The sequence below is a fragment of the Furipterus horrens genome, unplaced genomic scaffold (assembly GCF_987537825.1).
Source record: "Furipterus horrens unplaced genomic scaffold, mFurHor1.1.pri manual_scaffold_2, whole genome shotgun sequence".
Taxonomy (NCBI): domain Eukaryota; kingdom Metazoa; phylum Chordata; class Mammalia; order Chiroptera; family Furipteridae; genus Furipterus; species Furipterus horrens.
The window spans coordinates 187,624,815-187,650,887 of record NW_028327172.1 but is presented as its reverse complement, the minus strand read 5'-3'; the positions used below and the strand labels follow the sequence as shown (position 1 = coordinate 187,650,887).

Sequence of the window (26,073 nt, the reverse complement as noted above, 5' to 3'; positions counted from 1 at the left end):
TAAAGAGCAGGCCCTGACTAAATCCTAGGAGCAGCAACATTGAAGGGTATAACTGAAGACAAGGAACACACACAGGAGTCTGAAAAAGAGTATAGAGGTGGTACAGAATGGAGGTGTGTAGTAGCTAGAAGGCACCTCTTTTTACAGAAACTGTCTTCCTCATCTGGTACATCCCTAATACCCCATACTTATTCAGATATCTCCTAAATAAATGATTTGATATATTATCTAGTTTAATTTTTAACTTAGAAATGAGAAAAGTAAAGCCAACAATTATGTAGCTTGTATAATTAAGATATTCTTTTTTTTTTGCATTTTTTGCTATGATGGATGTACATATAGATTTATTTCTGTTTGCCTCCCTCAGGATTCATTATGCATCCTGAATCTGGATGCATGTCTTTCTTCAAGTCTGGAAAATTCTTAACTATTACATTTAATAATATTATTTCTTGTGTTTTGTTTCCTTTTGGAATGCCTATTAGACGTAGTATATGGAGGTTTTCTATTCACGTTATTGTGAAATTATTTATGCCTTTAAAAGGATGTTATTTTTTATGCAGCATATTTTATACCTGAGTACTTTTTTGTAAAAGAAGGATTTTCAGCTAAGTCAGCCATATTACCAGAAAGTGGAGGTACACCAATGCCCTAAATCTGACTGCTGATTTAGGACTATTCCCAATTCTTTGCCATAAACTTTGGGATTGAAGATCATTTGCATATGAGACTCCACTTGGGCATTCTAAACCTCCTACACCCAAAACGTCTAAAACCTGAGTCTCAAACTTGTGCCTTGCCTGTGTTCTGTATGTCATTCCCATGTGCCCTGTCTTCCAAATTAGAGCCTAGTTTTGTTTGAGTCATCTCTCTCTCTCTCACCACAAGTACGTTTTCTCCTCTCCATTTCTGTACTTATTCTCTAGTAGAAGCTGCCATATTTTCTATTGCTGTTATCCTAACAGCCTCCTAGTTTGACTCTGTTGATGTTCTTTGTGCCTGTTCCTATCCATTTACCCAGAGCTTCTGGAACCATCCTTCGGAGTCTTGAATCTGGATATGTCACTTCCCTGCATAGAAAGTGTAGCTAACTTTCTGCTGTCAACAGAATCAAGTTTAAGCTCTTTACATGGCAATGAAGGCCCTAAATAATTTGCCTCCATTATCCTTCCACATCTTGTATCCCATCCTTGCCGTTTTGTATACACTCTCTGCTCTCCCTGTGGAAGTAACATGCTCCCATGACTTCTTTGTTCAAGCTATTCCCCTCCCTTGGAATGTGCTTTGCCTTCCTTAACATGTTGAAGTCTAGTTACTGATTGGTGGATGAGGCTGAGACTCCACAGCCCGAGTTCATCACCCTCATCTCTACTTGAATCTGAATATAAAGTTCAGCACAGTATGCCTTGCACTTGTGTACTTAGCTGTATATGTCAATGGAGCTGCAAGGTCCTGGAGAACAGGAAACATTGCCTTATGTTTACCTCTATCATTCTCCTGTCTAGCAAAACACTGGGAGATTAATACATAGCTGTTGAATCAAGTTGTTATAATACAGTAGTACAAAAGAACTCTGAAATCTTAGGAACCCATGGCTACTAACTATAGACAACTCCGAAGGGTCTAAAGTAATAGAAGAAAGTGTATACATGTGTGTGTGTGTGTGTGTGTGTGTGTGTGTTATACGATGAGGTCTGTCTGGAAAAATTCAAGCCATTGTTAATATAATGAGAACAGTGTGCACGACACTGATGTAACCTGGCAGCCAAGGAGAGCGGACTGGAATGCACATGTGTGAACAATGACGAATTCACTGTACTAGTCAGTGGGGGTGGTAGATGCTGTTGAGTCAGCATGTGTACTGTGTGGTCATTGCATTCAAAATGAAAAAAAATAATAACTGAGTGAGTAGAGCAACAAATCTGCATCATATTTTGTGTTAAACTTGAACATTCCTCCATGGAAACTATTCGGGTGATTCAGAAGGCTTTGGGGCACGGTGCAATGAGTGCAGCACAAATAAAGATGTGGCACAAATGCTTCAAAAGTAATCAAGAATATATTGAAAGTGATCCACGCTCTGGAAGGCCTGCAATAAGTGGAACACCTGAGAGTGTTGAACGTGTACAAAGTTCGGCGACTGACAGTGCGAGAACTAGAAGCTGATCTGGGGATTCCAAAAACTACTGTCTCCATGATTTTGATACAGGATCTTGGCACGAAACGTGTGTGGCAGAATTCATTCTGCAGCTTCTGCTACCAGAGCAGCAGGAACATCATGCTGCAGCTGCTAATGACTTCATTCAAACCAATACCAATGAACTAGAGTTCCTCAAGAACGTCATAACTGGAGATGAATCATGGGAGAACTAGGTGAGATCCCAAGGTACCTACTTTGAAGGGAACTAAAGTGTCATTTTCCTGTGTACAATATTTCTTGTATTCCTTCAATAAATGTCTCTATTTTTCATAGTATATGAAATATTTTTTCATAGTATATATACTTTCTGGACAGACCTTGTATATATTCCAAGATTTCAGATTTTTTTGAAAAGTCATTTATATTTGGCCTGTTAAGAGGGAGAGCCTAAGCAAGTATGATATGATAATACTAGTATCAATTTTTAATTCCCCATCTTCAGCCCCAATTAAGTCCTTTCAGTATGAATTTGGGGGCGTGAGGGGAGCAGTGACCTTATCTGCTACCTCCCAATCAATATTCTAGACAAAGCAGAGCAATGGATATCAATGACAGATACAAGTAAGCAGTAGCCATGGGTAGTAATTCTCAGACCTATTTAATGGCAAGTTTAATTAAATATGGAGAGTAAGAAAAAAGTGTATGAAATATAAAATTATTAACAGACCTCAGTCTTTTCTTAGGATTATATGAAACCAGCATTCATCACTATTCTACCAACACATGTCAGTACTTACCAAGGTTGAGTGAACAAGAGGTTGTTTTTATAATATAACGGGCAAGAAGATTTAAATTATTCCAAGAGAAATTCAGCTTTAAAGAATGTTTCAAAATAATACTTCCTAAATTTAAAAATGTGAATAGTTTTTTCTTACTTAATATGTAGTGATGGAAATTTTTATTTAAAGAGAACCCAAATCCAAACCAATTGTTGGAATCTAATTTTAATAAAAAAATTTTTTTTCATCTCCCTTTGAGTGTTCATTGTGTTGTCTGGTTACTTAACAAGAGGTAATTTTTTCAGCTGGAAGCCTTGAAATATATCACTGGAGTTTTTTTCAGGTTTAGATCAAATAAATTCTCAGTTTAATATCCTGCTAAAGCTTTGTAGATACTGTTGTTTTTTTTCCTTTTCAGTTTATCAGATTACAAATGTCTCCTGATACCAGCCTTCATGCCATACAAAGATCACTCTGTGAGGTTCCCAGGAAAATATTCCATGCATGAAAAGTACATTGAAGTATTAGAACTTCAAGGAAGTTATAGACTTCTTCCTTCGTTTAGCTGACAGTGACTGGAGAGTTAAAGAATAGTTTAAAACAAGGATGGACCTGCTTAAAGAGCAGAAGATTAGCAGAGAAAAGACAAAACAATCTTTCCATGTAAAGCACATACTTATTGTTAAGTTGTTGAGAGGCTGTGTGGGAAGCTGAGGGCTCCTCTGGGGCAGTCTTGCGGGGTAACACAAAAAGGAGGACGACCTGGATTAAATCAATTTCAACTGATGCCTCTGGCGGGGAGGGCACAAGTGAGCCATGTGATTTGAGAGCAGTCGAGATGCTACTTTTACAAAGACAACATATGGATGAAGAGCTGACGTGTTATCAGAGAGAGCAGGATAGGCAGGAGAAAGTCATGTGAGGAGACAGGGTCAGAGCCTCAAATAATATAACAGAAGGTGTGCAAGCAACAGCCACACACGGACCAACCTTCAGATTCCAAGATCGTTTCAGCACAGGAGCTGGGTTAGTTACAAGGCAGTCTCCATACTCAGTAGCAGTAAGGTGGTTTCCAGGCAAGGGAAGTGGGCTGTACTTTGATGATAGATTAACCTGTTAACAGCTGCTTCCTTGTCCTTGTGCAACAACTGAACGCGGCCCCTTCTTTCGCTTGGCCATGCGAGCTTGAGGCTACAATCCGGGAACATGAGTTACACTGACACCGATAATAGCCTTTGACACCCAAGCACTAGCCGTAAAATTACCGAATAATTAATGCTCCATTTTTCCCACTTCGTGAAAATGGTCTTATTATTCAGATACTCCTTTGGTTGCAACTTAAACTAGCTTGGCTGAAAGGGAAGGTGTATTAGCCCACAGAACCAGCAAGGTGGGGAGTGTTTTGGAGAAAGACCTGAACAGGGGCTTGGTGCTGCCTGCATTTCTTTCTTCACCTCTCATCTGCTCTATTTAGGATTTTATTTTTGGCTTTATTTTCCCAGGTTTGGTAATTTCATAAAATGGAACCACGGTTAGGATCAGGTGCTAGGTTCACAACTTTGCAACTTCTTAACAGAAGAGGAAAGGGCTTTTCCCCATGGCTCTCATTTTAAAAAGAAAATCACAGGGAAGGACCCTAATTGGCCTGAGATGGATCACTTTCCACCCCCTGAATCAGTCACTGAGCCTAGAATATTGGTTCCTGGAGTCACAGAATATGCACAGTTTAACTTTCACAAATTCAACTGTAAGAGTTAAGTAGGGAAAAGCAGGAGAAAGATGCTGGATATGTGTGGGTGATGCTGCCAGACGCTGGGTACACGGTGAGTACAATGTGAGCCTGGACATGTGACTCTGCTGTTCCCAAGGCCAGTCTCAGCTCCCAGAGCATTTCATGGCCTGAGAACCAGGGGCAACAGTCCAGGGGGTAATTTCATAAAACACGGCCTCTAAATGCAAGCTAGCCACTTCATGCGGTACTCAGCCCAAGAACCAGCCATCTGTCTCAATATGGAGGATGGGCAGTGTTGTCGTGGCCTTCATGAAGAAAGATAATGATACTCTGATTATCTTTAAACACGTGGGTGTTTAAAGGATTTTCAAGGACACTTTTACCTGTATATGAATTTCTCCTCACAAGCTGACATTAAAATCTACCTCCTGCCTAGGACTACTCGGAATTCTACATTAAGATGGGTTTGGGGCCATCCCTTAATCAGCCACTGACAACTGAGAAGTAGGGTCCTTTAGGAGGGGAGTGGCTTCCATTTAGACTTGATGCTAAGGGCTTTTGAAGGTGGGATTCCATCCAAAGGGAGGGTTGTCTCCCAGGAGAACAGGGGAGGAGTCATCACACTGGAGTGACTGAAGGGACCTGAAGTGTTTCCTGTAAGGTTGGAGTGTTTACCAACATCTTCCTCTGCATGGACACCCTTGGAGTCTACTCTCCTCCTCTGGTCCCGCTTGGGGCTCACTTCCTGGCTCCCTAGTCCCCTTTAGAGCCATGGCCACTTCTGTTAGTATTCAGTTTACGTCCATACTGGTGCTGTCGTGTTTGTGTATATCAACATCTTCCTTCAAGTCACACGAAACTGCAATGTAGCTATAAACATACTGAACCTGGAACCTCAGCCTCCTCTCCACCTAGAACCAGGCCAAGTTCCCCAGAGGACCCGGCAGGGCTTCGCTGTTTCCTCGTCACCTCTCCAGGACTGCATCGCTAGCCCAGGCTGTGCACTTCCTCTTTCCCCAGCTGGCATGTCCCCCGCAGTTTAGGGAGTGTTTCTCAGCTGCGTGGAAAGCTTAGTCCCGGAGGCCACAGCTCATCATCTTTCTCCAGGTGGGGTTGCCAGATGAAATATCGAATATTTGAGACATCTTTCTACCAAATACCTTATTTATTTATTGTTGATCCGACACTGAAATTTCACAGGGCACCCAGTGTTTTTAGTTACTAGGTCTGACAGTTGCACCACCAGTAAGGCTTCCATAAGTATGATTTCTTGCCTGCTTGGTCCATCAGACCACACAGACATTCCCATGCAGACATTCCAGGTTTAACCTGCCTTGAATGCTCTGTGAGCAATAATGGGGGTCCTCAATTGTTCAGACTTTCATGCCAAATATTCCTCTGGATTTTATACTTTAAAACATGACATTTATATTTTTCTGATTATAAAATATAGTTATGGCTGAAATTTAGAAACTGCCATAAAATACAAAGAAAAAATAAAAATCACTTTTAATATTAGCACTAGGATATAATATACATTGGGAAAATTTCCTCTAAATGTATATACATTTAATAAATTTACAAAAAAAAATAAGTAAATGTGCATGCTTACAGTTTTTAAATTATCACTTAGGATCTTATCACAGGAATTTCCCCCTTGTCTCTAAATATTTCTCTAAATAGATTTTAGACCCTCATAGGAACCTGGTATATGGTGTGCAACAAGGCTCTAATTAGTTCTCCTCCAAATAGCATATTTTCCGAGAGCTATGCTGTCATCCCTCCTGCTGTGCATTCTGTCCCTCCTGGGCAGGCCAGAGTGAAGGGAAGACAAGGGAGGAAGCTAAGTGACCCATGCAGTTCATCACCACAGCTAGAGAAAGAGCTGTTTCCTAACTCTGGGGTTTCCTCCTAAATAGGGAAGGAGAGATCGGAAAGACAAGAGGAGGCAAGAACATTTGCTTTCTTTCCATTGACCACAACCAGGAGAGAAAACAGGTCTGCTGGCCCCAGGAAGCCCTCAGGTCTGCTGGGCTAGTGATCCTCCTGATTTACAAACCAAGTGCATCCCTTTCTGCTTCTGACTCTTCACCCATTGAATGAAACACCTCCCAAATCCCTCCCCAAACCCCAAGAGAAGTTAGTTGGATGGATTGGCCTGCCTGTAATTACTGCTTATTTGATTGTGAATTTTAACATCATTAACCGGAGGAAAGGACAAATTGGAGCGGTGCCAGTACCGCCGGGCTTCAGTTCATCCTCTACCATGTGTGTTCTGGGCTTATCTCCCTCTGCGCCCCAGCAGCGCCTCCTCCCTGCTTAGCCTGTCTCCCTGGATAAACTCACGTAGCGAGTGTAGCATGGGCAGAGCATGTTTCACTGTATACCTGAATATGTTTCTTTGGCTTACATAAGCCTACGTGAAAACTTATTTTGGTTGTTCTCTTGTTAGTGTTTTGGAAAAGGATGAGGTTTGTTATTTTCCTAAATGCTTGCAGAAGCACTGCCCTCATAGAAACTATAGTCTAATGGAAAAGAAATAAATTACTGGTGATTAAGAAAGCAATGTGTGGGAACATGGAACAGACTGACAGCTACCAGAGAGGAGGGGGGACTGGTGGAAAGAAGGGGAAGGGAGTAGTCAAAGAACATGTATGAATGACCCATGGACATGGACGACGGTGTGGGGAGTGACTGGGGGAGGGGGCTGGGCGGAGGAGGGCAAAGGGGGAAAAATTGGGCCAACTGTAATAGAATAAATAAGAATAATTTTAAAAAAGAAAAAAGAATGCAATATGTTGCAAATTTAGTCTTATTTTTCATATTCTCTACCATTTTCAGGAGATTTGTGGTGGAGAAACTATGAACACATGGGCTCAGTCCACCACTGAGAAATGGAAGCCAGCCAGTCTCCCCTGGGGTCAGAGAGGAGATAGGAACAAGTTCCCAGGAGGAAGAATTCATTCTAGGATTTTAGCTCCACGCAGACTAACCGCTGGTCTTTGACTTTGGCCTAGACAGTCCCATGTGGGCTTTCATAACTCAACTGGCTCTCACTTTATGGTCATTCCAGACAGCGAGATGCTTTGCAAATGGCTGTCTGGTGGGTATGCAGAGAGGTCCCTTCCATTTGTAGACCGTCGTCGTTGAGTCTCCTTTCCCAAGCACTCAGAACTTGATTTGTTTGGGGAATAACACCTGTCTGGAGCAGAGAATCTCACCACTTTATTTGTGTTCAGTCCTTTAATCCTAATGCCAGAGCAATAGTAGTCATAAATCTAAGATCAATGAAATATCCTCTTCCCATCTGCCAATAACTTCCAAAATACACATTTTTTTCACAGAGCCTTTCCTAAGCCAAGCCCTTCATTGCTCTCTTTAATGACATATCACTATTCACATTCAGCCAGGAACTTGTGGGTTTGGTTGATGAGACAGAGGCTTCCCTGCGCCTCAGAGTCCTTATATGTCAAAGTCGACCTCATAGTATTTCTGCCAGGCTCTGCTTGAGCACCCAATGAAATAATGCACTCGCACTTGCGTAAGACCTGGCTTATGCAAAAACCGCCAGTATGATTACATAAAAATCTAATTTAAAAATTTTGTCTGCAAATTAAAGCCAGATAAGGAGTGTGCGCCTTCCTACCAGAGAACCGCTCATATTAAGTCAGGGCCCCTGCCCCCCCACCTTCTGATGTCAGGATTGCAGACTATTTGTACAGCGTATATGGTTTAGGCGCGTACATAGATAAGCGGTTTTTTTCCCTCTTTCCCTATGTGCCTGGGTCTCTAGATTTCATTATCAAGAGGCAGAGCCCATCAGAGGACTTGATCAGCAGCCAGGCGCGGTTTTTTCTTCTTCTTGTCCTTTGTCAGGTCTTTGTTCCGCCCCTGGCTACACTCTAACAGAATCACTTACTGATGATTAAAAGGAGGGGACTCGGGGGCGGGGCGGGGCCTGCCGGGCGCGGGGGCGCAGCGATTGGGTTCACCCTTGGGGGCCGGGCTCTCTTAAGTGCCAGCCAGCGGGCGTCGGCCGAACCCGAGCCCAGCCGAGGACCGACTTGCAGCCGCCGCACCCGACGCCGCGGAGACGTCAGCGGCGAGCAGCCGAGGCTTGGAAACTGACGGACCGACGGACAGACGGCGGCAGGCGCGTGCGGCTGGAGGGGACAGAGAGCCGCAGCGTGGCTGAGAGCCACACCTGCAGCCTCCCGACGACAGCGCCATGAACGACAGCGACAATGCCACTCTGTTCATCCCGTCCTCTCTGCAGCCGGACAACTACACCCTGTCGCCCAATGCCAGCAGCCTGAGCCCCGGCCCGGGCTTCTCCGTCTCTCCCGCCTCCAGCGCGGGCCCCAGCCCCTGGCTCAGCCTCGCGCCGGGGCCCAGCGTCAGTTTCAGCCCCAGCCCCCCTCCGACCCCGGAGCCGACGACCAGCGGCTTCGCGGGCGGCGCGGTCAGCCTGGGCGCTTCCCCGTTCCCTCGGCCCTGGGCGCCCCACGAGCCCCCGTTCTGGGACACGCCGCTGAACCACGGGCTGAACGTGTTCGTGGGCGCCGCCCTGTGCATCACCATGCTGGGCCTGGGCTGCACCGTGGACGTGAACCACTTCGGGGCGCACGTCCGGCGGCCCGTGGGCGCGCTGCTGGCCGCGCTCTGCCAGTTCGGCCTCCTGCCCCTGCTGGCCTTCCTGCTGGCGCTCGTCTTCTCGCTGGACGAGGTGGCCGCCGTGGCGGTGCTGCTGTGTGGCTGCTGTCCCGGCGGCAATCTCTCCAACCTGATGTCCCTGCTGGTTGACGGCGACATGAACCTCAGGTACGCGGCTGTGTCCCTTAGGCACCTTTCTCATCCCAACCCACGCGTTCACAGCTGGGGGTTCGAGACCAAGAGGAGAGGAAGGAGAGGCGCTTAGAATGAGGCACGAAACAGGGAAGAAGAAAAGTGGAGAAAGACGTTGACGCCCGGGTTTTAGAAGTCAAGGCTGAGGCGAAGAGGTAGGGTTGCGGGGGGAGATCTCGACTTGGACGGAGCTGCTCTAAGGGTCTTGGGGTTTCATCTGCAGCCCTCTCACCGTCCACCCTGGGGGCTGGGCTGTCGGTGCAGGTCTTCGGCCACTGGAGCGCGAAAAGAACTGGGAAGCCTGTAGCCAGGACTCGCCGGAAATGCACAACAGAATAGGGCGAGTTGGTCCCAATAAAGAGTAATCTCAGTAGAGGACAATGTGATTGAGTTCAAGACGTATTCAGCAGCTTTACCATGTCTAACAGGGTATTTTGAAGGCTTAACATGAAAAAAAAAAAAAAAAGTTCCTTGCTCTCCAAATCATCCAGATTTCATAGGTTTTACCCAGCCAGGGGTAGCGGTACTGAGGTTTTGTTCGTATGTTTGTATTTTCTCTGCCTGGGGTTGTTTCAACTGAACTTGGATGTGCAGCTCTCTTGTCACTCCTCTGGGATGAAGGAGGTTCTCCCCAGACCTTAAGCTGGGGACTTAGAGTCTCCCCCTTTCCCCTCTACCCAATGTGCAAGACAGAGGGTTACCTATGTGCAAGACAGGCCCTTTGGCTCAAAGCCCATTCTGACTTCTCTTCCTTCCCTTTTCTGCAGCATCATCATGACCATCTCCTCGACGCTCCTTGCCCTGGTCCTGATGCCCCTGTGTCTATGGATCTACAGCCGAGCTTGGATCAACACCCCTCTGGTGCAGTTACTGCCCCTAGGGGCGGTCACCCTGACTCTCTTCAGCACTCTCATCCCAATTGGGTTGGGCGTCTTCATTCGCTACAAATACAACCGGGTGGCTGATTACATTGTGAAGGTAACATCACTCTTCCCTTTACATATTTGACAGACTTAGAGAGTCCTTGTGCTCTGAACCCCAGCTGAAATGCTAGGAAGTTTGGGAAAGAGGGGCAAGGAAGAAAAGGATAAACTTAAAAAAAAAAAGTTTATGTCACAAAAATAACTCTCACCTTTGAATTTCAAAAAATTCTAGCTTTATTCAAGACAGCTTTATTAAAAACAGCACAGGAGAACTCAGTACTCATAGGAGGAAGCAGATTATGTGGGAAATAAGATGGCAGTGCGTAAAATGGAAACATTTTCCATTAACAAGTGGTGTATTACAAAAAAAGCAGGTGAAGTAATGTGAATAGAATATGTACAGTATTTTAAAAATGCATTACTCTTTTTTAAAGATGCAACTCTAATTCTGAGTAACTCGGTAGACTATTGCTTTTCTAAAAATAAGTTGACACTAATAAGACCAAAAGTAATTAAAAAATTATATTATAGCAATATAATAGAATGCACAAAATATGAACTTCAAAGCACAAAATAAAATTAAGTTGTGGATAAATAATGCAGACTATATTGCCATTACTAAGTCTATGTGTTTCATTTTTCCTTCCCCACTGCAATATTTGGTTTCTTTTTTCTTTCTTTCTTTCTTTCTTTTTTTAGAGAGTGAGAAGAAGGGAGAGAGATAGAGGAAAAAAAAACATAGATTTGTTGTTCCACTTATTTATACATTCATTGATTGCTTCTTGTTTGTGCCCTAACCAGGGATCGAACCTATAACCTTGGAATATTGGGAGGCCACTCTAACCAACTGAGCTACCCAGCCAGGGCTCATATGGTTTCTAAAGATAGCAAAAGGATGGGTATTTCTATTATTTTGTGCAGTGTTTCCAATATTGTTTTAGTTTTAAAAACTGATGCTTTTGTAATAGGCAACTGCAGGAAATATTTAAATATTTGTAAATTAAGCTTTCTTTGAAAATTCAAAAATAGTAGTAAATAAGAGTAAACAATGAACAGGATTCTTATTTTAGGAAGTTAGTCAAATAAAATACAGAACCAGTTACTGTAAAATGTACATGCAAATTCCTTTAGACAAAGAGAAAAATGTCAGTCATTCCAATGTTTGTTTAATAAGACATACTCTTTGTGTTTTACTTATATTAATTTATTTTCTAAAGCAATCTGATTATATAGAGGGTCTAACTTTTATTTATATGAAAATAGAGCATTTTTTTCTGTATATATATCCAGGCTTAGGTAAAAGAAATTGTGTTCTATAATAAACATATATTCTAAATGTAACATATATGTACATGTAAATATACGTATTTTTATATAGTATATTTTAATGTCAATAGATACCTGGAAATGCATTAAGAACATATTAAGCTTAATCACTGAGCTAATGCTATTAATGCAATGGCATTTACTGTAAACCTTAGGATTCTAAGAGAAAGTCAGTTAACTTATTTCCATGCTGAAACAGATAAATATATTTAAATAATACACAATTCTGTAAGACTGGCTAACTTTGAGTTTAAACTTGAACCAGCACACTCACAGGATATGCTTTATAACATTTTTATACTTTTGCAAATGCTTTAAAATGAGCATTCAATGTCAGTGCTCACCCAAATGACTTAAAATAGTGTAAAGGAAACTTTGGAGCCAATATTTTCACAATGAAGAATCAGATTTTCTGTTAAAGCTTTTGATGTGGGAATGCTTTGAAACTTAATAAAAGTTTTGATTTATTATAGTTTGGTTTCTGCCAATTGCAAACTGGTAACATGAGTACCTTATATAATAATTATTTCAACATCCTCTAGGGTAGATTTTTTAACCAGCCCAGATACATTTTAACTATTTTTTGAAAAGAGTATAAAGTACTCTATATGCTAGTCCCACACACCCCTAAGGGGCTTCTTCCCAGACATCCAGGGATCCAGAAACAACAACTGTTCTTCTGGGTCTGTTGTGCTGTCATCTCCCTCACAAACACGCCTTCATCTGCACCCTCCCCCCAATTTAGAAAAACAAGCTAATTACCAGTCTGAAGAACTAGGAGAGGGATTTTTAGGTTTCTCCCTTGCTATTCACAGTTTGTCTTCTGAATGAGTAGAAGGTACCAGTCAAGATGACACGCTATTTTATGCAGTCAGGTGTTTTATATATTTAAAAATCCTTCTACTATAATAATCCCTAAGCATCACTAGAGACTTACAGGTTGGAGGTTCCTCATGAGCAGATGAAAAGGGGGGAATTGCAAAATTGCAGAGAACACCTCACATCTTGTTTACATTTTTTCCCTTAATCTAAGAGTTAATAATTGCTTTTGACATTGCTAACAATTCTCTGAGGTATAAAGTATTTTGAAGGTGAAAAATATCACACATTTGGTTCCATAAATTTTAATAGCCTGTTACATCATGTGTAAAACCAGAGCTAATTTCTTATGGAAAACATGGGGTCCTGTTCAGGGAAAGTGGTGTCTATTTGTCCACTCTATTCACCAGAGCACACCTGGTGTATTGGGCTCAATTCAACGCATGCTCAGAACAGTCAAAACTCCAAAAACAGAGTTATGACTGAAAGCCTGGGGACAGTCTGCCTGGAGAAGAGTAGCCTGCCCCAGATAACTGTTTCGTAAACTTTTGAAGGCTGTTTTGCTGGAGGAGTAGCTGGTCTGGGTTGCTTCAATGGCAATGGCTTGTGGTTAGAGAAGGCAGATTGTCACCAGACACAAGGACAGGCCTCCAAACAATTAGAGCTGTGCAACGTGGTTCTGGAGGCCTCCTGACCTGGTGATTGGTCAAAGACTTGACCATAAAGATCTCCATTTTGTGTGGGAAGTCAGGCTAGATGGGTCTCTTCCAAGAGCCTAGGATTTCCTTTCCTGAGTTCCTTTTCAACTGTCTTCTTTTTGACGATTTGCTTATCCATTTTCTATCACTAGGTTTCCCTGTGGTCTCTGCTAGTGACGCTGGTGGTCCTTTTCATAATGACTGGCACTATGTTAGGACCTGAACTGCTGGCAAGTATTCCTGCAACTGTTTACGTGATAGCGATTTTTATGCCTTTAGCAGGCTACACTTCAGGCTACGGCTTAGCTACGCTCTTCCATCTCCCACCCAACTGCAAGAGGACTGTATGCCTGGAGACAGGTAGCCAGAATGTGCAGCTCTGCACCGCCATTCTCAAACTGGCCTTTCCATCACGCTTCATAGGAAGTATGTACATGTTTCCCTTGCTCTATGCCCTTTTCCAGTCTGCAGAAGCAGGCATTTTTGTTTTATTATATAAAATGTATGGAAGTGAAATATTGCACAAGCGAGATCCTCTAGATGAAGATGAAGACACAGATATTTCTTATAAGAAACTAAAAGAAGAGGAAATGGCAGATACATCCTATGGCACAGTGAAAGCAGATAACTTAATTGTGATGGAAACCACTCAGACTTCTCTCTGAACATGGAGATAACACAGGAGCTTCTCTCTGGCTGAAGTATTACTTCATATTTATAGTCTGTGGTAGTGTATATGGTTTACGTAAAGGATGACAATTGGTTCACATTATCATACTTGTAACATTTTTGTTCTTCCCATTGTAAGGTTGCCTTGGTACATTAACCAAGCATTTTCACAAGTTACAAATCAGTGTCGTATTATAACTTGCACCTGGGACTGCCAAAGTGAAGCCTGAACAAGTTAAATGTGCGATTTGGTTTTCATCGTTACCGATTTCTATGACTGTTTGAAATATGTGAATTCTTAGAAAACAGGGTTTGGGAAATGTGGAATTTTGGTGCAGTATCTTATATGAGTAAAAAACAAGCTATATTTGTAAAGCATAGTTGAATTTAATGTACTGTTGTAAAAAAGAAAAGTGTGCTAGCTCAACTTATGAATACTTGACAATGTTGAAATTTGACCTGTATTTAGAAAAATCTCCAAACAGGTCAATTAAACAATGAAATACAGTATTTTAGTGTCAAACCTGTTTCAAATGAGGAAAAAAAATGTTAATGTATTTGTTTACTTGATCTGGTATCTATTGGTGATGAACAGACAACATTTTTCACGTGAACGAAGCATTTTCTTTCCAACTGGGGACTTGGTCTTCTGCATGTAATGTGAACACACCCGAAATCAATTTATCTTTTGGCAGGATGATTGGATTAGGAAAATTTCTAGAACTACTCTCCATCTCAAAGAAGAATAATCAGTACCTCCTGGTAGTTAACTGTACCTCGAGGTCCGAGTTTGAGGTGGGGCCAGTGTGAGGTCGGGGAAAGCACGTGCTTGCTGCAGGGGAGCAGAGCGCTTTCCCTGTACGCTTCCTGAAAGGGTTCAGTGGGTAGACTTCTCGGAGCATCTCTGAGATAATTAAGTAACCTGTAACCTGAGATCATAGGTAAGCCAACCAAAGCAGCCCCCCAAACCTTCGCATTTTTGCTCACTAGCCAGAGGCACCCAGCCTCGCCTCAGCTTCTTGGGCGGTGCAGACACCGGGGGCAATCAAGGGATGGGGACCACCTGGCTCAGCTAATCCAGGTGATAGCTCGCCCTGGTTGGAATTCTCTTCCCCTTGGGCAAGTTCATTTACCAATCAGTTCGTGCATCGCTAGGAAAGCCTCCTTCCAGAACACCTAAGGGTATTTTTGCGGACCTCCTGCTGTGGAAAAGTTCCACACCGAGGTGGTCAGGGAGCAGCCTTCCAAGCCGGGACGTGGGGACAGAGCCGTGGCGGGAACGGTGCAGCGGTGAGGCGGGCTCCGGGCCGCCCCCGCAAGGCCGCCTATTTAGGGCGCGGCGGCGGGCAGGAGCGGCTGGGGCTGCGCTTAATGGCTTCCCTGCAGGACGAGGTGCAGGACGGTTACATGTACCCAGCGTGCGCCGCCTACTCGTTCCCGTACCCCTACCCGCCCGCCGCCAAGGGCAAGGGCTTTGCGGGCGCGGGCGGCTGGCGGCCACGCGGCGGGGGCTACCCTCCCGCGCCCTCTTCCTCCTCCTCGGCCGGGGCGGCCCCGTCGGCCTTCCCCGGCTACGGGCAGCTGATGGCCGCTGAGTACTTCGACAGCTACCAGCGGGCGCAGCTCATGGCCCTCCTGTCGCAGGTGAGCCCCGGCCTGGCCCCGCGACTCCGCAGGGCCGGCAGCCGGGACGTGGCCGTGCAGGTGAACCCGCGTCGCGACGTGTCGGTGCAGTGTTCGCTGGGGCGGCGCACGCTGCCGCGCAGGCCCCGCGACCCCGGGCCCCAGACCAGCGCCGGCCCCGAGGACGCGGCGCGCGGCTCTGCCTCCCCGCAGCCGGCCCGCGCGCGCCCCGAGCGCGGCAGTCCCCCGAGCGGCGGCCCTCGGCCCGTGCACTTCCCGCGCACCGTCGCGCTGTACTCGCCCGTGGTCTCCCGTCCCCTCACCACCTTCCTGGAAGCAGCCGAGACCGCGGCGGGCGAGCAGGGGCCCGGGGCGCCGGACGGAGAGCGAAGGCCGCCGCCTCCGAGGCCCCGAGATGCTCAGCAGGCGGAGCCGTCGGCGAGGAGTGAGCCCCCAAGGCCGCAGTCCCAGGAGGAGGAGGAGGAGGCGGCTGAGGCCGGGGCCGCGGGGCGGGCGAGCTGGGAGCGGCGGGAGGCCGGGGGAGCCGAGGCTGCCCCGCGGAGCGCGTCCGGGAGCCCGGAGCAGCCGCCTCCGGCGCGGGGCGCCCAGGACGCCGAGGGCGCGAGGCCGTCGCCGCGGAGCCCGGAGCCGGGCAAGGAGCGCCTGCGCTTCCAGGTGAGGCCCGAGTCGGCCCGGGAACTGGCCGGGGGCGCAGGGGGTCCCCGAGGTGTGCATCTCCTCCGGGTTCGGGTCCCTGTCCTTCTCCGGATACGGGAGGCGCCGGGCCCCCTTAGGCACTGGGGGTCCGTGCTCCTTTCTGTAGCCGTTGACGGCAGCACGTGTCATCCCTTCTCCAACAGTAAAATCAATTATAGCCTGATTGTTGACGGCGACTGCAAAATATCACCGAGTTTAGCGAGGTCGAGACGCCCTGTAACGTTCTGAGCATATTCGCTGTCTAAACCGTCTAATTGCAGCCCAGTGTTGGCCGTGACTGTTGGTAATCTCGGATGGGTACCCAGCTGAACATCAGAAGTGGAATTGTTGGCAGGAGAGTTGATTTCCAAGAGTCCCACTCACTTTTCCGAATTTAATGTGGCAAAGGCCCTGACAGTCGGTCGGTCGACTACTGGGGTGCTGATTAGCTCGCCCCTGATTCTTGCTGGGATTTCCAAAGCTTCTACTGGAAGCGAGAGCTACTGTAGTGCCTCTCTTAAGATGATCTCTTGATCCTAGAAAGCACACGTACTCAGAAATGTGATGCTGCTCAAGTATTTGGGCTGTTGTGTGTGGCAGGCTGAAGGGCCTCTTCACACTAGCTGAACCCCAAAGGGCTGGGAAGGCATGGGCAGGTTACTAAGAGGCCGGAAGTAGTCCTTGGGTCTCTTCCACAGCCATCCCAGGGCTTTTGGGGCGTGGGGGTGGGGGGGAGAAGGGGGACCGAATCAAGAAGTTGTACATAAGCGATGTGCTATCGTCATTCTTAACTTTCCTGAACTTTAGTTTGCTTACCTGTGAAATTGCTCTGAGTGGTCTCCCAGGTTCCTTTCAATTATGAAGGTCTAACTTCAGAAACTTGTTTACACCTGGTTTCTCACTGGAAGAGAAGAAAGCTTAAAAATAAGGCAATACTATTCAGTTCATGTTACACATGAATTATGGCTTATCCACCGTTTAGATTTTCCTAGCTCCATTGTTTGGTGGAAACTGAACTAGCAGCATAGAGAACTTAATCTTGGGTGAACACCTTAAAGTACTTCGAGATGCAGTCTTATTCCTTTTCTTCAGCTTAACGACTTTCGTGTGTGTGTGGGTGTTTGTGTGTTCTGAAGTCAGACTTTTTCCGACAGAAAAGGCCTCCCTACAGAATCTCAAGGTTTAGAGAAGTCTGGATGCTTGGCTTTCCCTTGCCTGTTTGAGGGAAAACACTTGCTCAGTAACTTGTCAATTAATTTGCTTTATGAACGAAGTTAACCAGGCACATAAACTTTGGGGGGCCGGTGCTTGCTGATCTGCTTAATTAAGCCGTTAGCTCATCTAATTACTCCCTTGTAGAGACTTAATTTGGACTGACCCTACTTCTACTTCTTCATCATCTGAACGAAGTTGCCAGTTTTAAGTAGCATATAGCTCTTTCTCAGCTTCTGAAATGAAGGATAAAAAATAAGACGTCATGTTGATTAACTCCTGGTATCCTTGTGTTCAGTTCTTGGAGCAGAAATATGGCTACTACCACTGCAAGGACTGCAACATCCGATGGGAAAGTGCCTACGTGTGGTGCGTACAGGGCACTAACAAGGTGAGCAATACCACGTGACTGGCATCTCTGTTGACAAACGTGTCAAGAAGGCTTGTTTTAAATTTTTCCTCTCCCCGCAGGTTTACTTTAAGCAGTTTTGCAGAACTTGTCAGAAGTCTTACAACCCATACAGAGTGGAGGATATTACCTGCCAAGTAAGTTGAATGTTTGCATTGTGTGTCTGAACTGTGTAGTGGTAGAGGGTTTTGGTGCAGTTGGTTGAATGTATTTCCTAAAAGAGGCAAGGTTTCCGGTGATCTCCGGGGTTTGACACCTTTCTGGCAGGAGTTTGGAAATAATACTCAACTGGGAAACAGGTGTGAGTTTCCTGCCCATGCAAGTCTTGTTCATGTTAATGTAACAGAACCCCTGGGCTGCTCCGATTGAAACAGAACCCACGGGCTGTTTAGTTAGGGGCCCGATTGCCCGCGGCCAGAATCATAACTCTGAATGCCAGAGTTTGGTGAAAAGAAAAAGAATTATTTGCACAAAGTCCTGCCTCCCCCTCCCAGACCTGGCCAGTCTTAGGAAAGTCAGAAACACCGTTTCCCTACTTCCTAGGCACAGTTCAGCTTTACCAGTAGCTGCCAATCACTCAGTTCTGATTGGGGAGCTCCTTTCTGTGCTGTGGTGCCCTCCAGCTCTCAATGCAGGACCGCCTGGATTCTCAGCCTCCTTGCAAACTGTCTTCTTCCTGCAAACCGCATGGATCTCCTCTCCTTCTCAAAGCAGCGTGGCAAGAGCCTCTTCTTAAAGCAGCCTGGAGACCCCTTCTCCAAGCCAGATGGAGGGAGCCCACAAGAGCCAGAGAGTGAGGGCGTGAGGGCCAGAGAGAGCCTGAGAGAGAGAGAGCCTCCTAGAGCCAGAGCCAGCCCAAAAATGTCTGCAGCTGCTTCCCTCTTCCTCCCTGCCTCCTCTCTCCCCCTGCGTCCTCTCAGGCAGTGGGTGTTGCAAACAGTCCTGACCATTCACAGAACCCTACGTAGGCTCTGTCTGCTTCTTCTGTACCAGCCCACAGTCCAAGATCCCTCGCATCTTCCTGAGTCTTGGAAGTGAAGAGGATCTTTGCAACAATGTATCCAGCCACTAGCTCCGGGCATGCAAAGGCATCCTGAAAGCTGCTTCCTGCTCCCTATCTCCCAGCCGCAAGGGTTTGTTTTTGGACTCCCCTGTTTCTGTAACATTAACATCTTTAGAGACCAGCACCTCACTGGCAACATGGAAGAATGTTTGCCCCACTTGCTACTCACAAATAGGATCCTGTCCCACTAACAAGAGGTGGTAAAGGTTGCCTGTTTTGCCCAAATTTTTTTATGCAGCATATATCCAAGTTAAAGTATTTAGTGTAAGCATGGGGTTTTAAAGTTTTTGGTCTTGCCTGAGAGCTTGCGAAAGGAGACTGATTTGTTTTCAAGTAAATCTTAAGTTGCCCAGCTTACTCTATAGGGTTACGTGGTAATGTTGCTTATTTGCCAGTAATGAAGTTGTGTGCTATGCTGAGGGGCTAAGATAATCTAAGAGGGAAGAGGTGACTAAACTTGCCAATTATCACACAGCTAGTGGAGCCTGACTGATCAGTTAAGACAGCCTAGTCAATGCACTTGGCTCAAGTTCGACGTCAAAAACATCATCACTGTAGGGTGAATGGAGAGAAACTTAAGTATGGAAAACTATGTAGACCCTGTAGATCGTGGCAGAGTAGGGTGAGGTTCTAAAGTAGGATGCTTAACTACCCTTCCATGGGCTCAGCAGTTGCTGCTTTACTTTGGCCTCAGCTTGAGGTCATTTGCAGTGGGTGGGGGTGGGGCAGGGCAATTCACTGGTGCCAGGTCTGATCCACAGCTTGCTACTGGCCACAAACCTCACACATTAGCTATCCTTGTTTTGCAATACGTTTATTTACCTTCTCTTCCCTGCTTGCTTGTTCTGCATCCTTTGAGAGCAGGAAAAGACTTCCTGTAAGAAAACTGTTTCAAACGAAACTCACAATTCCACACTAAACCCTGTGCAACCTGGGATGACAAGTGTTTAAACCCCCTCCACTTTGAAGCCTGTCGTTGCTACAAGGGACACAGACAACAAGATCAGCACAGGGCCTTGTCAGAGTGCATTCAATAAGTATTTGCATGGACTAGGAAAGTTTTTGAAGTTCTAGGAAATGACCAAGGGTTTACCTTTTGCTTCTCACTTTGATTTTTCAGAGTTGTAAACAGACTAGATGCTCCTGCTCAGTCAAACTCCGCCACATTGACCCTAAACGGCCCCATCGACAAGATTTGTGTGGGAGATGCAAGGGCAAACGCCTGTCCTGTGACAGCACTTTCAGCTTCAAATATATCATTTAAATGGGTGTCAAAAGCCGGTCCCGCTGAGCATGTGCTAGTGGAGCAGACAAGTGAGCTTTTCTCAAGCCCCTTCGCCTTTCTGCCACTTCCTTCTCCTGAAAGGCTGTGTTTTTCACAAAGCCTTCAAATAAAAGTATTGCAAAACAATTGCATAAAATCTTGTTTTTTAAATAAAAGTTTAGGAGACCTTGTCTTGTGCTAACCGTCTGGGCCTGTCACTTTATTAATCTCTGTTCACTGCAGGTGGAGCAGCCAGTCTGAGGTGTATTAGTCACTTGAGGAAAAATTTAGAGGGGCTCCGATGTGAGATTTACTGCTTATTTGGGTCTGCGGGGTTGAAGCTTATAAACAAGATAGGAATTGAACAAAGGGAGGCCAACTAATGATTAAAACAAGCATGCTTCTGAACGAAGTGGGCGCAGAGCCATCCTTGATGTGAGGGACAGCTGGGGGCAGCCCCAAGGGGCTGGCGAGCTGGGGTGGGAACTTCACTGCATCCTGACCACCTCAGTCTAGTGATTACCAACTCCTGGGCAGGGGTAAGGGGTGGGGAGGCATGCCGTCAACAAAACCGAGTTCATCACAATTTTGCAGTTGGGGCTTGGAACAGGGTTGCTAAGGGCAGTTTAAGATACTGAATGGACTTAAGGTGGGAGCTCTTTAAAAATAGGCCTCCTACTTAAAGATTTTTCAAGTGAGTTGACAGTTGTAGCCCTTGTTTTTATTGACTTGCAGTTCTATAACTGGGAAGTGTTTTCCCATCTAACATACAGATTCTCTTCTAATGGCACCTAATAGCTCCTACCTGAGTTTTAAGAAAACAGAGGCCAGGTTCCCAGTGCTCTCCTGGCCAAGGATGGCAGTATACCTAGAGCCTCTGGATTCCAATGAAATCAGGGTTGAGGGCCATGACTCCATCACAGAAACCATATAATAGGAATCAGGTGCTAGTTATGCCTCTTTCCAATGTTCTAATCAGCTCCTCTAACCCTTACTACCTTAGAGGTGCCATACAAATAAGTTAACTTCTTGGGTGCTGTGTGTAGACAAATGCAAAGAATAAAAATGTAAAATGGGTTTGAGGTCTCTAGAGACCTCAGAGCAATGGGAATGGTCCCCTGCATCCTGCTGGACCTAGGCAGGTGCTTGTGAAAATGCACATTCCTAGGCCACTACCCCTGGTGAAAACCTAAAGCATATAACAGGTACCCCAGGTGTTGCTTATGAAATTGAAGTGTGAAAGACAGCAGTTGAGTCAGCTTTGCGCTTACTACAGAAAAATCTGGGGCTTTTGCCCTCATGGAGCTTCTAGAATAGAGGGTAGACGGCCACTCATTCCTGCATTAAAAAATAAAATGGAGATTCTGCCATGGTAACATGAAAGAGCTGGTTAATTCTGTAATAGGGGATCTGACTTAGGTAGGTTAGGGAGGGCTTGCTTTAAAAAGGGCTTCAGCTGTGCTGAAGTTGGAGGAATTGCATTAAGAGAAGCGAGGAAGGAGAAATTTTCCAGATTAAGCTAATATGTGCAAAGGCCAGAAAACCAGGAGGCCACAGTGGTAGAACTGTGTGGAGGGCAGGGATGGGCATGATGGCAGGTGAGACTGGTAGGCCCAGACTGGGAAGACTTTTTGGATCTCGCTCAGGTACCTGTTATAAGTGAGAATCTACTGGAAGGTTTTAAAGCTATAGTGGGGCACAGTGACAAACATTCACTCTGGCTGTACTGTGGGTGCCTGCAAACCAGTAAGGAGACTTGCAAACAGCAGGTAACATGAGGGTAGCTGGGGAGAGGGGGTCAAAGAGTAATGAGTGACAAGAACTCTAGGTGTTGGTGAAGGTGATGTTTCATTCTGACACTTGTTATTGCTTTGGTTGAAGGTAGGGGCAGGAGACTCATCTGACTCATGGCATGCAAGTGTATAAGAGGCACTCAGGCATTTGCTGGATGAATGAGAACAGTACAAAGATACCTGCAGCGGGTCCCAGGAGAGAAATTCACTGGCTATTACACATGGGTAAATTTTTAATACTGTTTACCATTAATTCTCCTAATGGAGCAACTAACCCTATTTTACAGTTGAGGGAAGCAAGGATGAAACTGTTTTACTGAGTGGGGATGCAGACATTGAACAAAGTGGCACAAAACATCTTTTTCATGAGTTCCAGTGATGATATTCTAGCAATGAGAAGGCACTGTCAAGCTGTGTGTATACAATCTGAACTTTATAAAATGTGATTTTTCTTCTTTTGAGCAAGAGATTGAGAGGCTAGGAGGAAACACTCCAGATCAGTTATCCCTGGATGTCAGTAGAAGTGATTTTAATTTTCTTCATATTTCCTACATTTGCTAGTGACAGTGGATTACTTTGAAAATTTTTAAAAAGTCATAAAGCCCAATCCTAATTATGTTGATTCTGCCATCTTATTTCCTCCCATTTAGGTTACGCTGGTGTGTATGAGCAGTTCCCACAGCCCTGCATACTTGGAATTGGTGAGTCTGTTCCAAGGGAACGTGTAACTACTTCCTGAATTTAAGGTAGATTGTAGGTTGTAACCATACCTGTTTTTTTTCCCCTAGAAGTAGAAAATATTTTCTACATCATGTAAAATCCCTTTGGCCTTCTGTTTTAGAGTGTGAGGGAAATTCCAGATTTCTTTTGGTCTTATTTTATGAACTATTTAAAAATGATAAATTTAGTGGGCTAGTGGAAAAGATTATATGAGCAAAAACTGGGTATTGGCAGGAACTCAATAAGGTGTTTAGTAAGTGAAGCATTTGATACATTTTGTCAGTAAGTGCAAACTTTGGCAGAGGATCAGGAGCAAAGGATAGATTTGAGAAAAATCCTTTTGCAAGAGGACAGTGCTAATGACTATTGCATCTTGATTTTTGCAGGTGTATTCATTTTCATTACATTATTCATATTTAGTTACATATAAATAAATACGAAAAGCAAATTTCAACTGTCTGAAAAGTTTGATTTGTGTAGTCAACTAATTTGGTTCTCCCCCTTTTACAGAAAATTATATTTGAGTGATGGAAGTACTTCAAAAAGCTTCTAAATGATGCATACTGTAATCATTCATCCTTTCTTAAAATACAACACAAACCAACAACTACAATGCTTTTTATTTTAACAAAAAGGATAAAAGGAGGGTGAAGAAAAATAGGGGATGGTAAGATAGGATGTAAAATGTTGTGTGTCTCTGGACACCAACCCTCTCTTCTTGCCCCACACCCAAATGTTATTAAATAATTTAAAGGACACCATTTACAGTACCAGAACACCATCAAAATAATTTCTTTTTATCAGGGTCAAAAAATACAGTGATTATGAATGTGCCGTGACCAGTTGTAGAATTTTATAGGAAACGTAGCTACAGTCAGCAGTCCAACGGGGTGTACCATGCCTTCAATTAATGCACTTGAGCATAATTACATTTCTGGCAGGGTCCACACCCCCAAGAAAAGGCAAAGCTAAGCATTTCATTTCTACATTCCAAACTCTGGAATCACAGAGCCCAGTTTAAAAGAAAAGTCACAGTGGATAAGAGATGCATATAAAAAATACAAGGTGTTCCTTTCAGATTAGAGGAATTGTGGGACTACATTCATTTCTTTTACAAAATGCTATTTATAAAAGGACAGAGAATCCAGTTCATGTTATGCTACAGACTTAGACAGTGAATGAGTATATTGCATGTTTTGGTAGTCAGTCTTCAGGCTTGCTTTCATTTTCCCCCACAGCCCCAGGTTCCTTTAGGGTGAAACACTTGAGTCCTGAATAAACATATAAAAAATGCATTTGCATCTCTCTTCTTGAATTCTGCAGACTTCAGAGCCTACAAGTCACATAGTTTACCATCAATGACCACAATTTTTTCTTTAGCTTTGTACACCTATTCTTGTATAACAGTGCATTGCACAAATGTACAAGAAAAAATACTAGTTTTAATCTATACAGTTTCTATAATTATGGAGTAAAATAAGTTAACTTTTCTAATGAGAATAGCTGACGGGCAGCATACATCTTTATTTTACATTTTAAAGTCTCTGCAGGCATCTACTTTGGTTAGTTATCAACAATTGTAACATAAGCACTGATCAGAGAACTGAGCAGCATTCCAATAACGTTAACAGATATATTATTTCTTTTTGAAATACTGGGAAAGCCCAGATTTAAAATATTATTAAAATGTTCTAACATTTACACACTATGAAGAGTTAGATCTAATAAAATAAAATTTCTTCAAAAATAATCTTGCAGTGCTCTTCCAGGCATGCTCTGGGACGTTATCACCAAACATCCATACCTTGAAATATGACTGTCACATATTCACACCCCTCAGCTCACACACACACAATTCCTTATACAGACTGAAAAACAAAACACCCACACCCCTATCCCACATGTTGGAAAACAAAAAAAAATGGTTTTTGCAAATAAGTTTCTGTGTATATCTATCTGACTGTATGTTCTTCATGTAGATGAGAAAGCATCAGTTGTAGATTATGTTTATGACTGCTAGAAATCCAAGCAGCTTTGCAGGTCTTCAGCTAAAATGAACCAGCCTCGATTTCAGCCTCATTTCACCTGCTTTCCAATGTCTCAGTATTAGAGGCCATTATTGCAAACATTCTTACCATCTGGTTCTCCAGAAAGCAATGTATGTACTTGTATGCATCACTTTTAGCCCTTTTCTGTTCACACAGGTTAAGTAATTAAAAAATCCCTTCTTCATAGTCATTGTGGGAGGTATTAGCAGCTGTTAGACATTAAGTTTTTTTCTTCCGATCTTTGATTTTGATGTTCTTTTTATATCTTGACAAAGTTTGACATGAGTTACACTGTGGTTGTAGATGCTGCCAGAAAAACTTATCAGTGAATTGCAAGGGTTCATAAAAGGTGCTTGTTAATATCCTTAATCATCCTCAGTTTAGTTTCTTTCCTAAATGCCTGAAATTTCTCAGAATCCAGTGCTCACCAAATTTCCAATTGGTTTGGCCTGTGCTAGTAGTTGGTATGATTGCACCATGCGTAGAGACTCTCTTATTTCTAGATTAAGTTCCATCAGTTTGTAGTTGGCTTCTGACATGTCCAGGTCAGAGCCAATAACTGCAAAGCTTCCTGTCTGGCCCAGCGTCTGGTGATGGAAATAAATGTGTAACAACGTCTGCACAGGGTCATCTTCACAACTGCCAAAGATATCATTGGGCCAGAGAGATCTGCAAATACACAATATTTTTAGGTCCTGAGACTCAGTCAAGCAATTATTAAGATTACATTTTATGTTAATACCCATGACAACAAAATTTCATTGTGAATCACTGAGCATGTCTATTTTTTTTAATGTTTCATTTATTTTATTTTACTTTTTAGAGAGAGCAGCAGAGAAACATCGATGTGCGAGAGAAACATCAGTTGGTTGCCTCTTGCATGCCCCCAACCTGGGCATGTGCCCGACCAGGAATCAAACCGGTGACCTTTTGGTTTACAGGACGACACCCAAACCACTGAAATACACCAGTCAGGGCTAAGCAACTTTTCATATTTAAGCAAATAGATTACTGAATTTATCACTGAAAGTGAACAAAATCTAAAATTGGAGTCATTTCAGTCATAGAGGTAAAAAAGAACAAAATCATGTTTTCCTTTCACAAAGACCTTCTATTGAATTAACAAATTGAAAACCACACCCAATCACTGTAAATCCCAGCCTCGGCATAAGCAATTTTCAAATGGTGTGCCGCAAGAATTTTAAAATGCGCAATACCTGACTATTTAGTCAGGGGCACCGACTTCTTTTTCTTACATTGTCAAATAAAAAAATGATAACAGCCAACACAATAGCCACCAAGTGTGAATGAATC

General features: G+C 44.3%; 3 protein-coding genes across 3 annotated transcripts in view; 2 read left to right on the top strand and 1 right to left on the bottom strand.

The window, feature by feature from the left end:
• The first annotated feature begins 8,706 nt into the window (after nucleotides 1–8,706).
• On the top strand, nucleotides 8,707–14,441 carry SLC10A4 (solute carrier family 10 member 4). The gene is made up of 3 exons (XM_090268173.1): nucleotides 8,707–9,472; nucleotides 10,264–10,474; nucleotides 13,415–14,441. The coding sequence occupies exons 1-3, from the start codon at nucleotides 8,880–8,882 to the stop codon at nucleotides 13,925–13,927; spliced, it is 1,317 nt and encodes a 438-aa protein (XP_090124299.1). The 5' UTR covers nucleotides 8,707–8,879; the 3' UTR covers nucleotides 13,928–14,441.
• An 861-nt stretch (nucleotides 14,442–15,302) lies between these two features.
• On the top strand, nucleotides 15,303–20,276 carry ZAR1 (zygote arrest 1). Its single transcript, XM_090268172.1, has 4 exons — nucleotides 15,303–16,229; nucleotides 17,761–17,853; nucleotides 17,934–18,008; nucleotides 20,055–20,276. The coding sequence occupies exons 1-4, from the start codon at nucleotides 15,303–15,305 to the stop codon at nucleotides 20,196–20,198; spliced, it is 1,239 nt and encodes a 412-aa protein (XP_090124298.1). The 3' UTR covers nucleotides 20,199–20,276.
• A 3,037-nt stretch (nucleotides 20,277–23,313) lies between these two features.
• The window catches only part of FRYL (FRY like transcription coactivator), a 169,617-nt gene continuing 166,857 nt past the window's right edge, over nucleotides 23,314–26,073 (bottom strand). Inside the window, exon 62 of the mRNA XM_090266905.1 lies at nucleotides 23,314–25,428. Within this exon, the coding sequence (XP_090123031.1) occupies nucleotides 25,170–25,428 (259 nt within the window). The 3' untranslated portion in view covers nucleotides 23,314–25,169. The remainder of the gene's footprint in view (nucleotides 25,429–26,073) is intronic.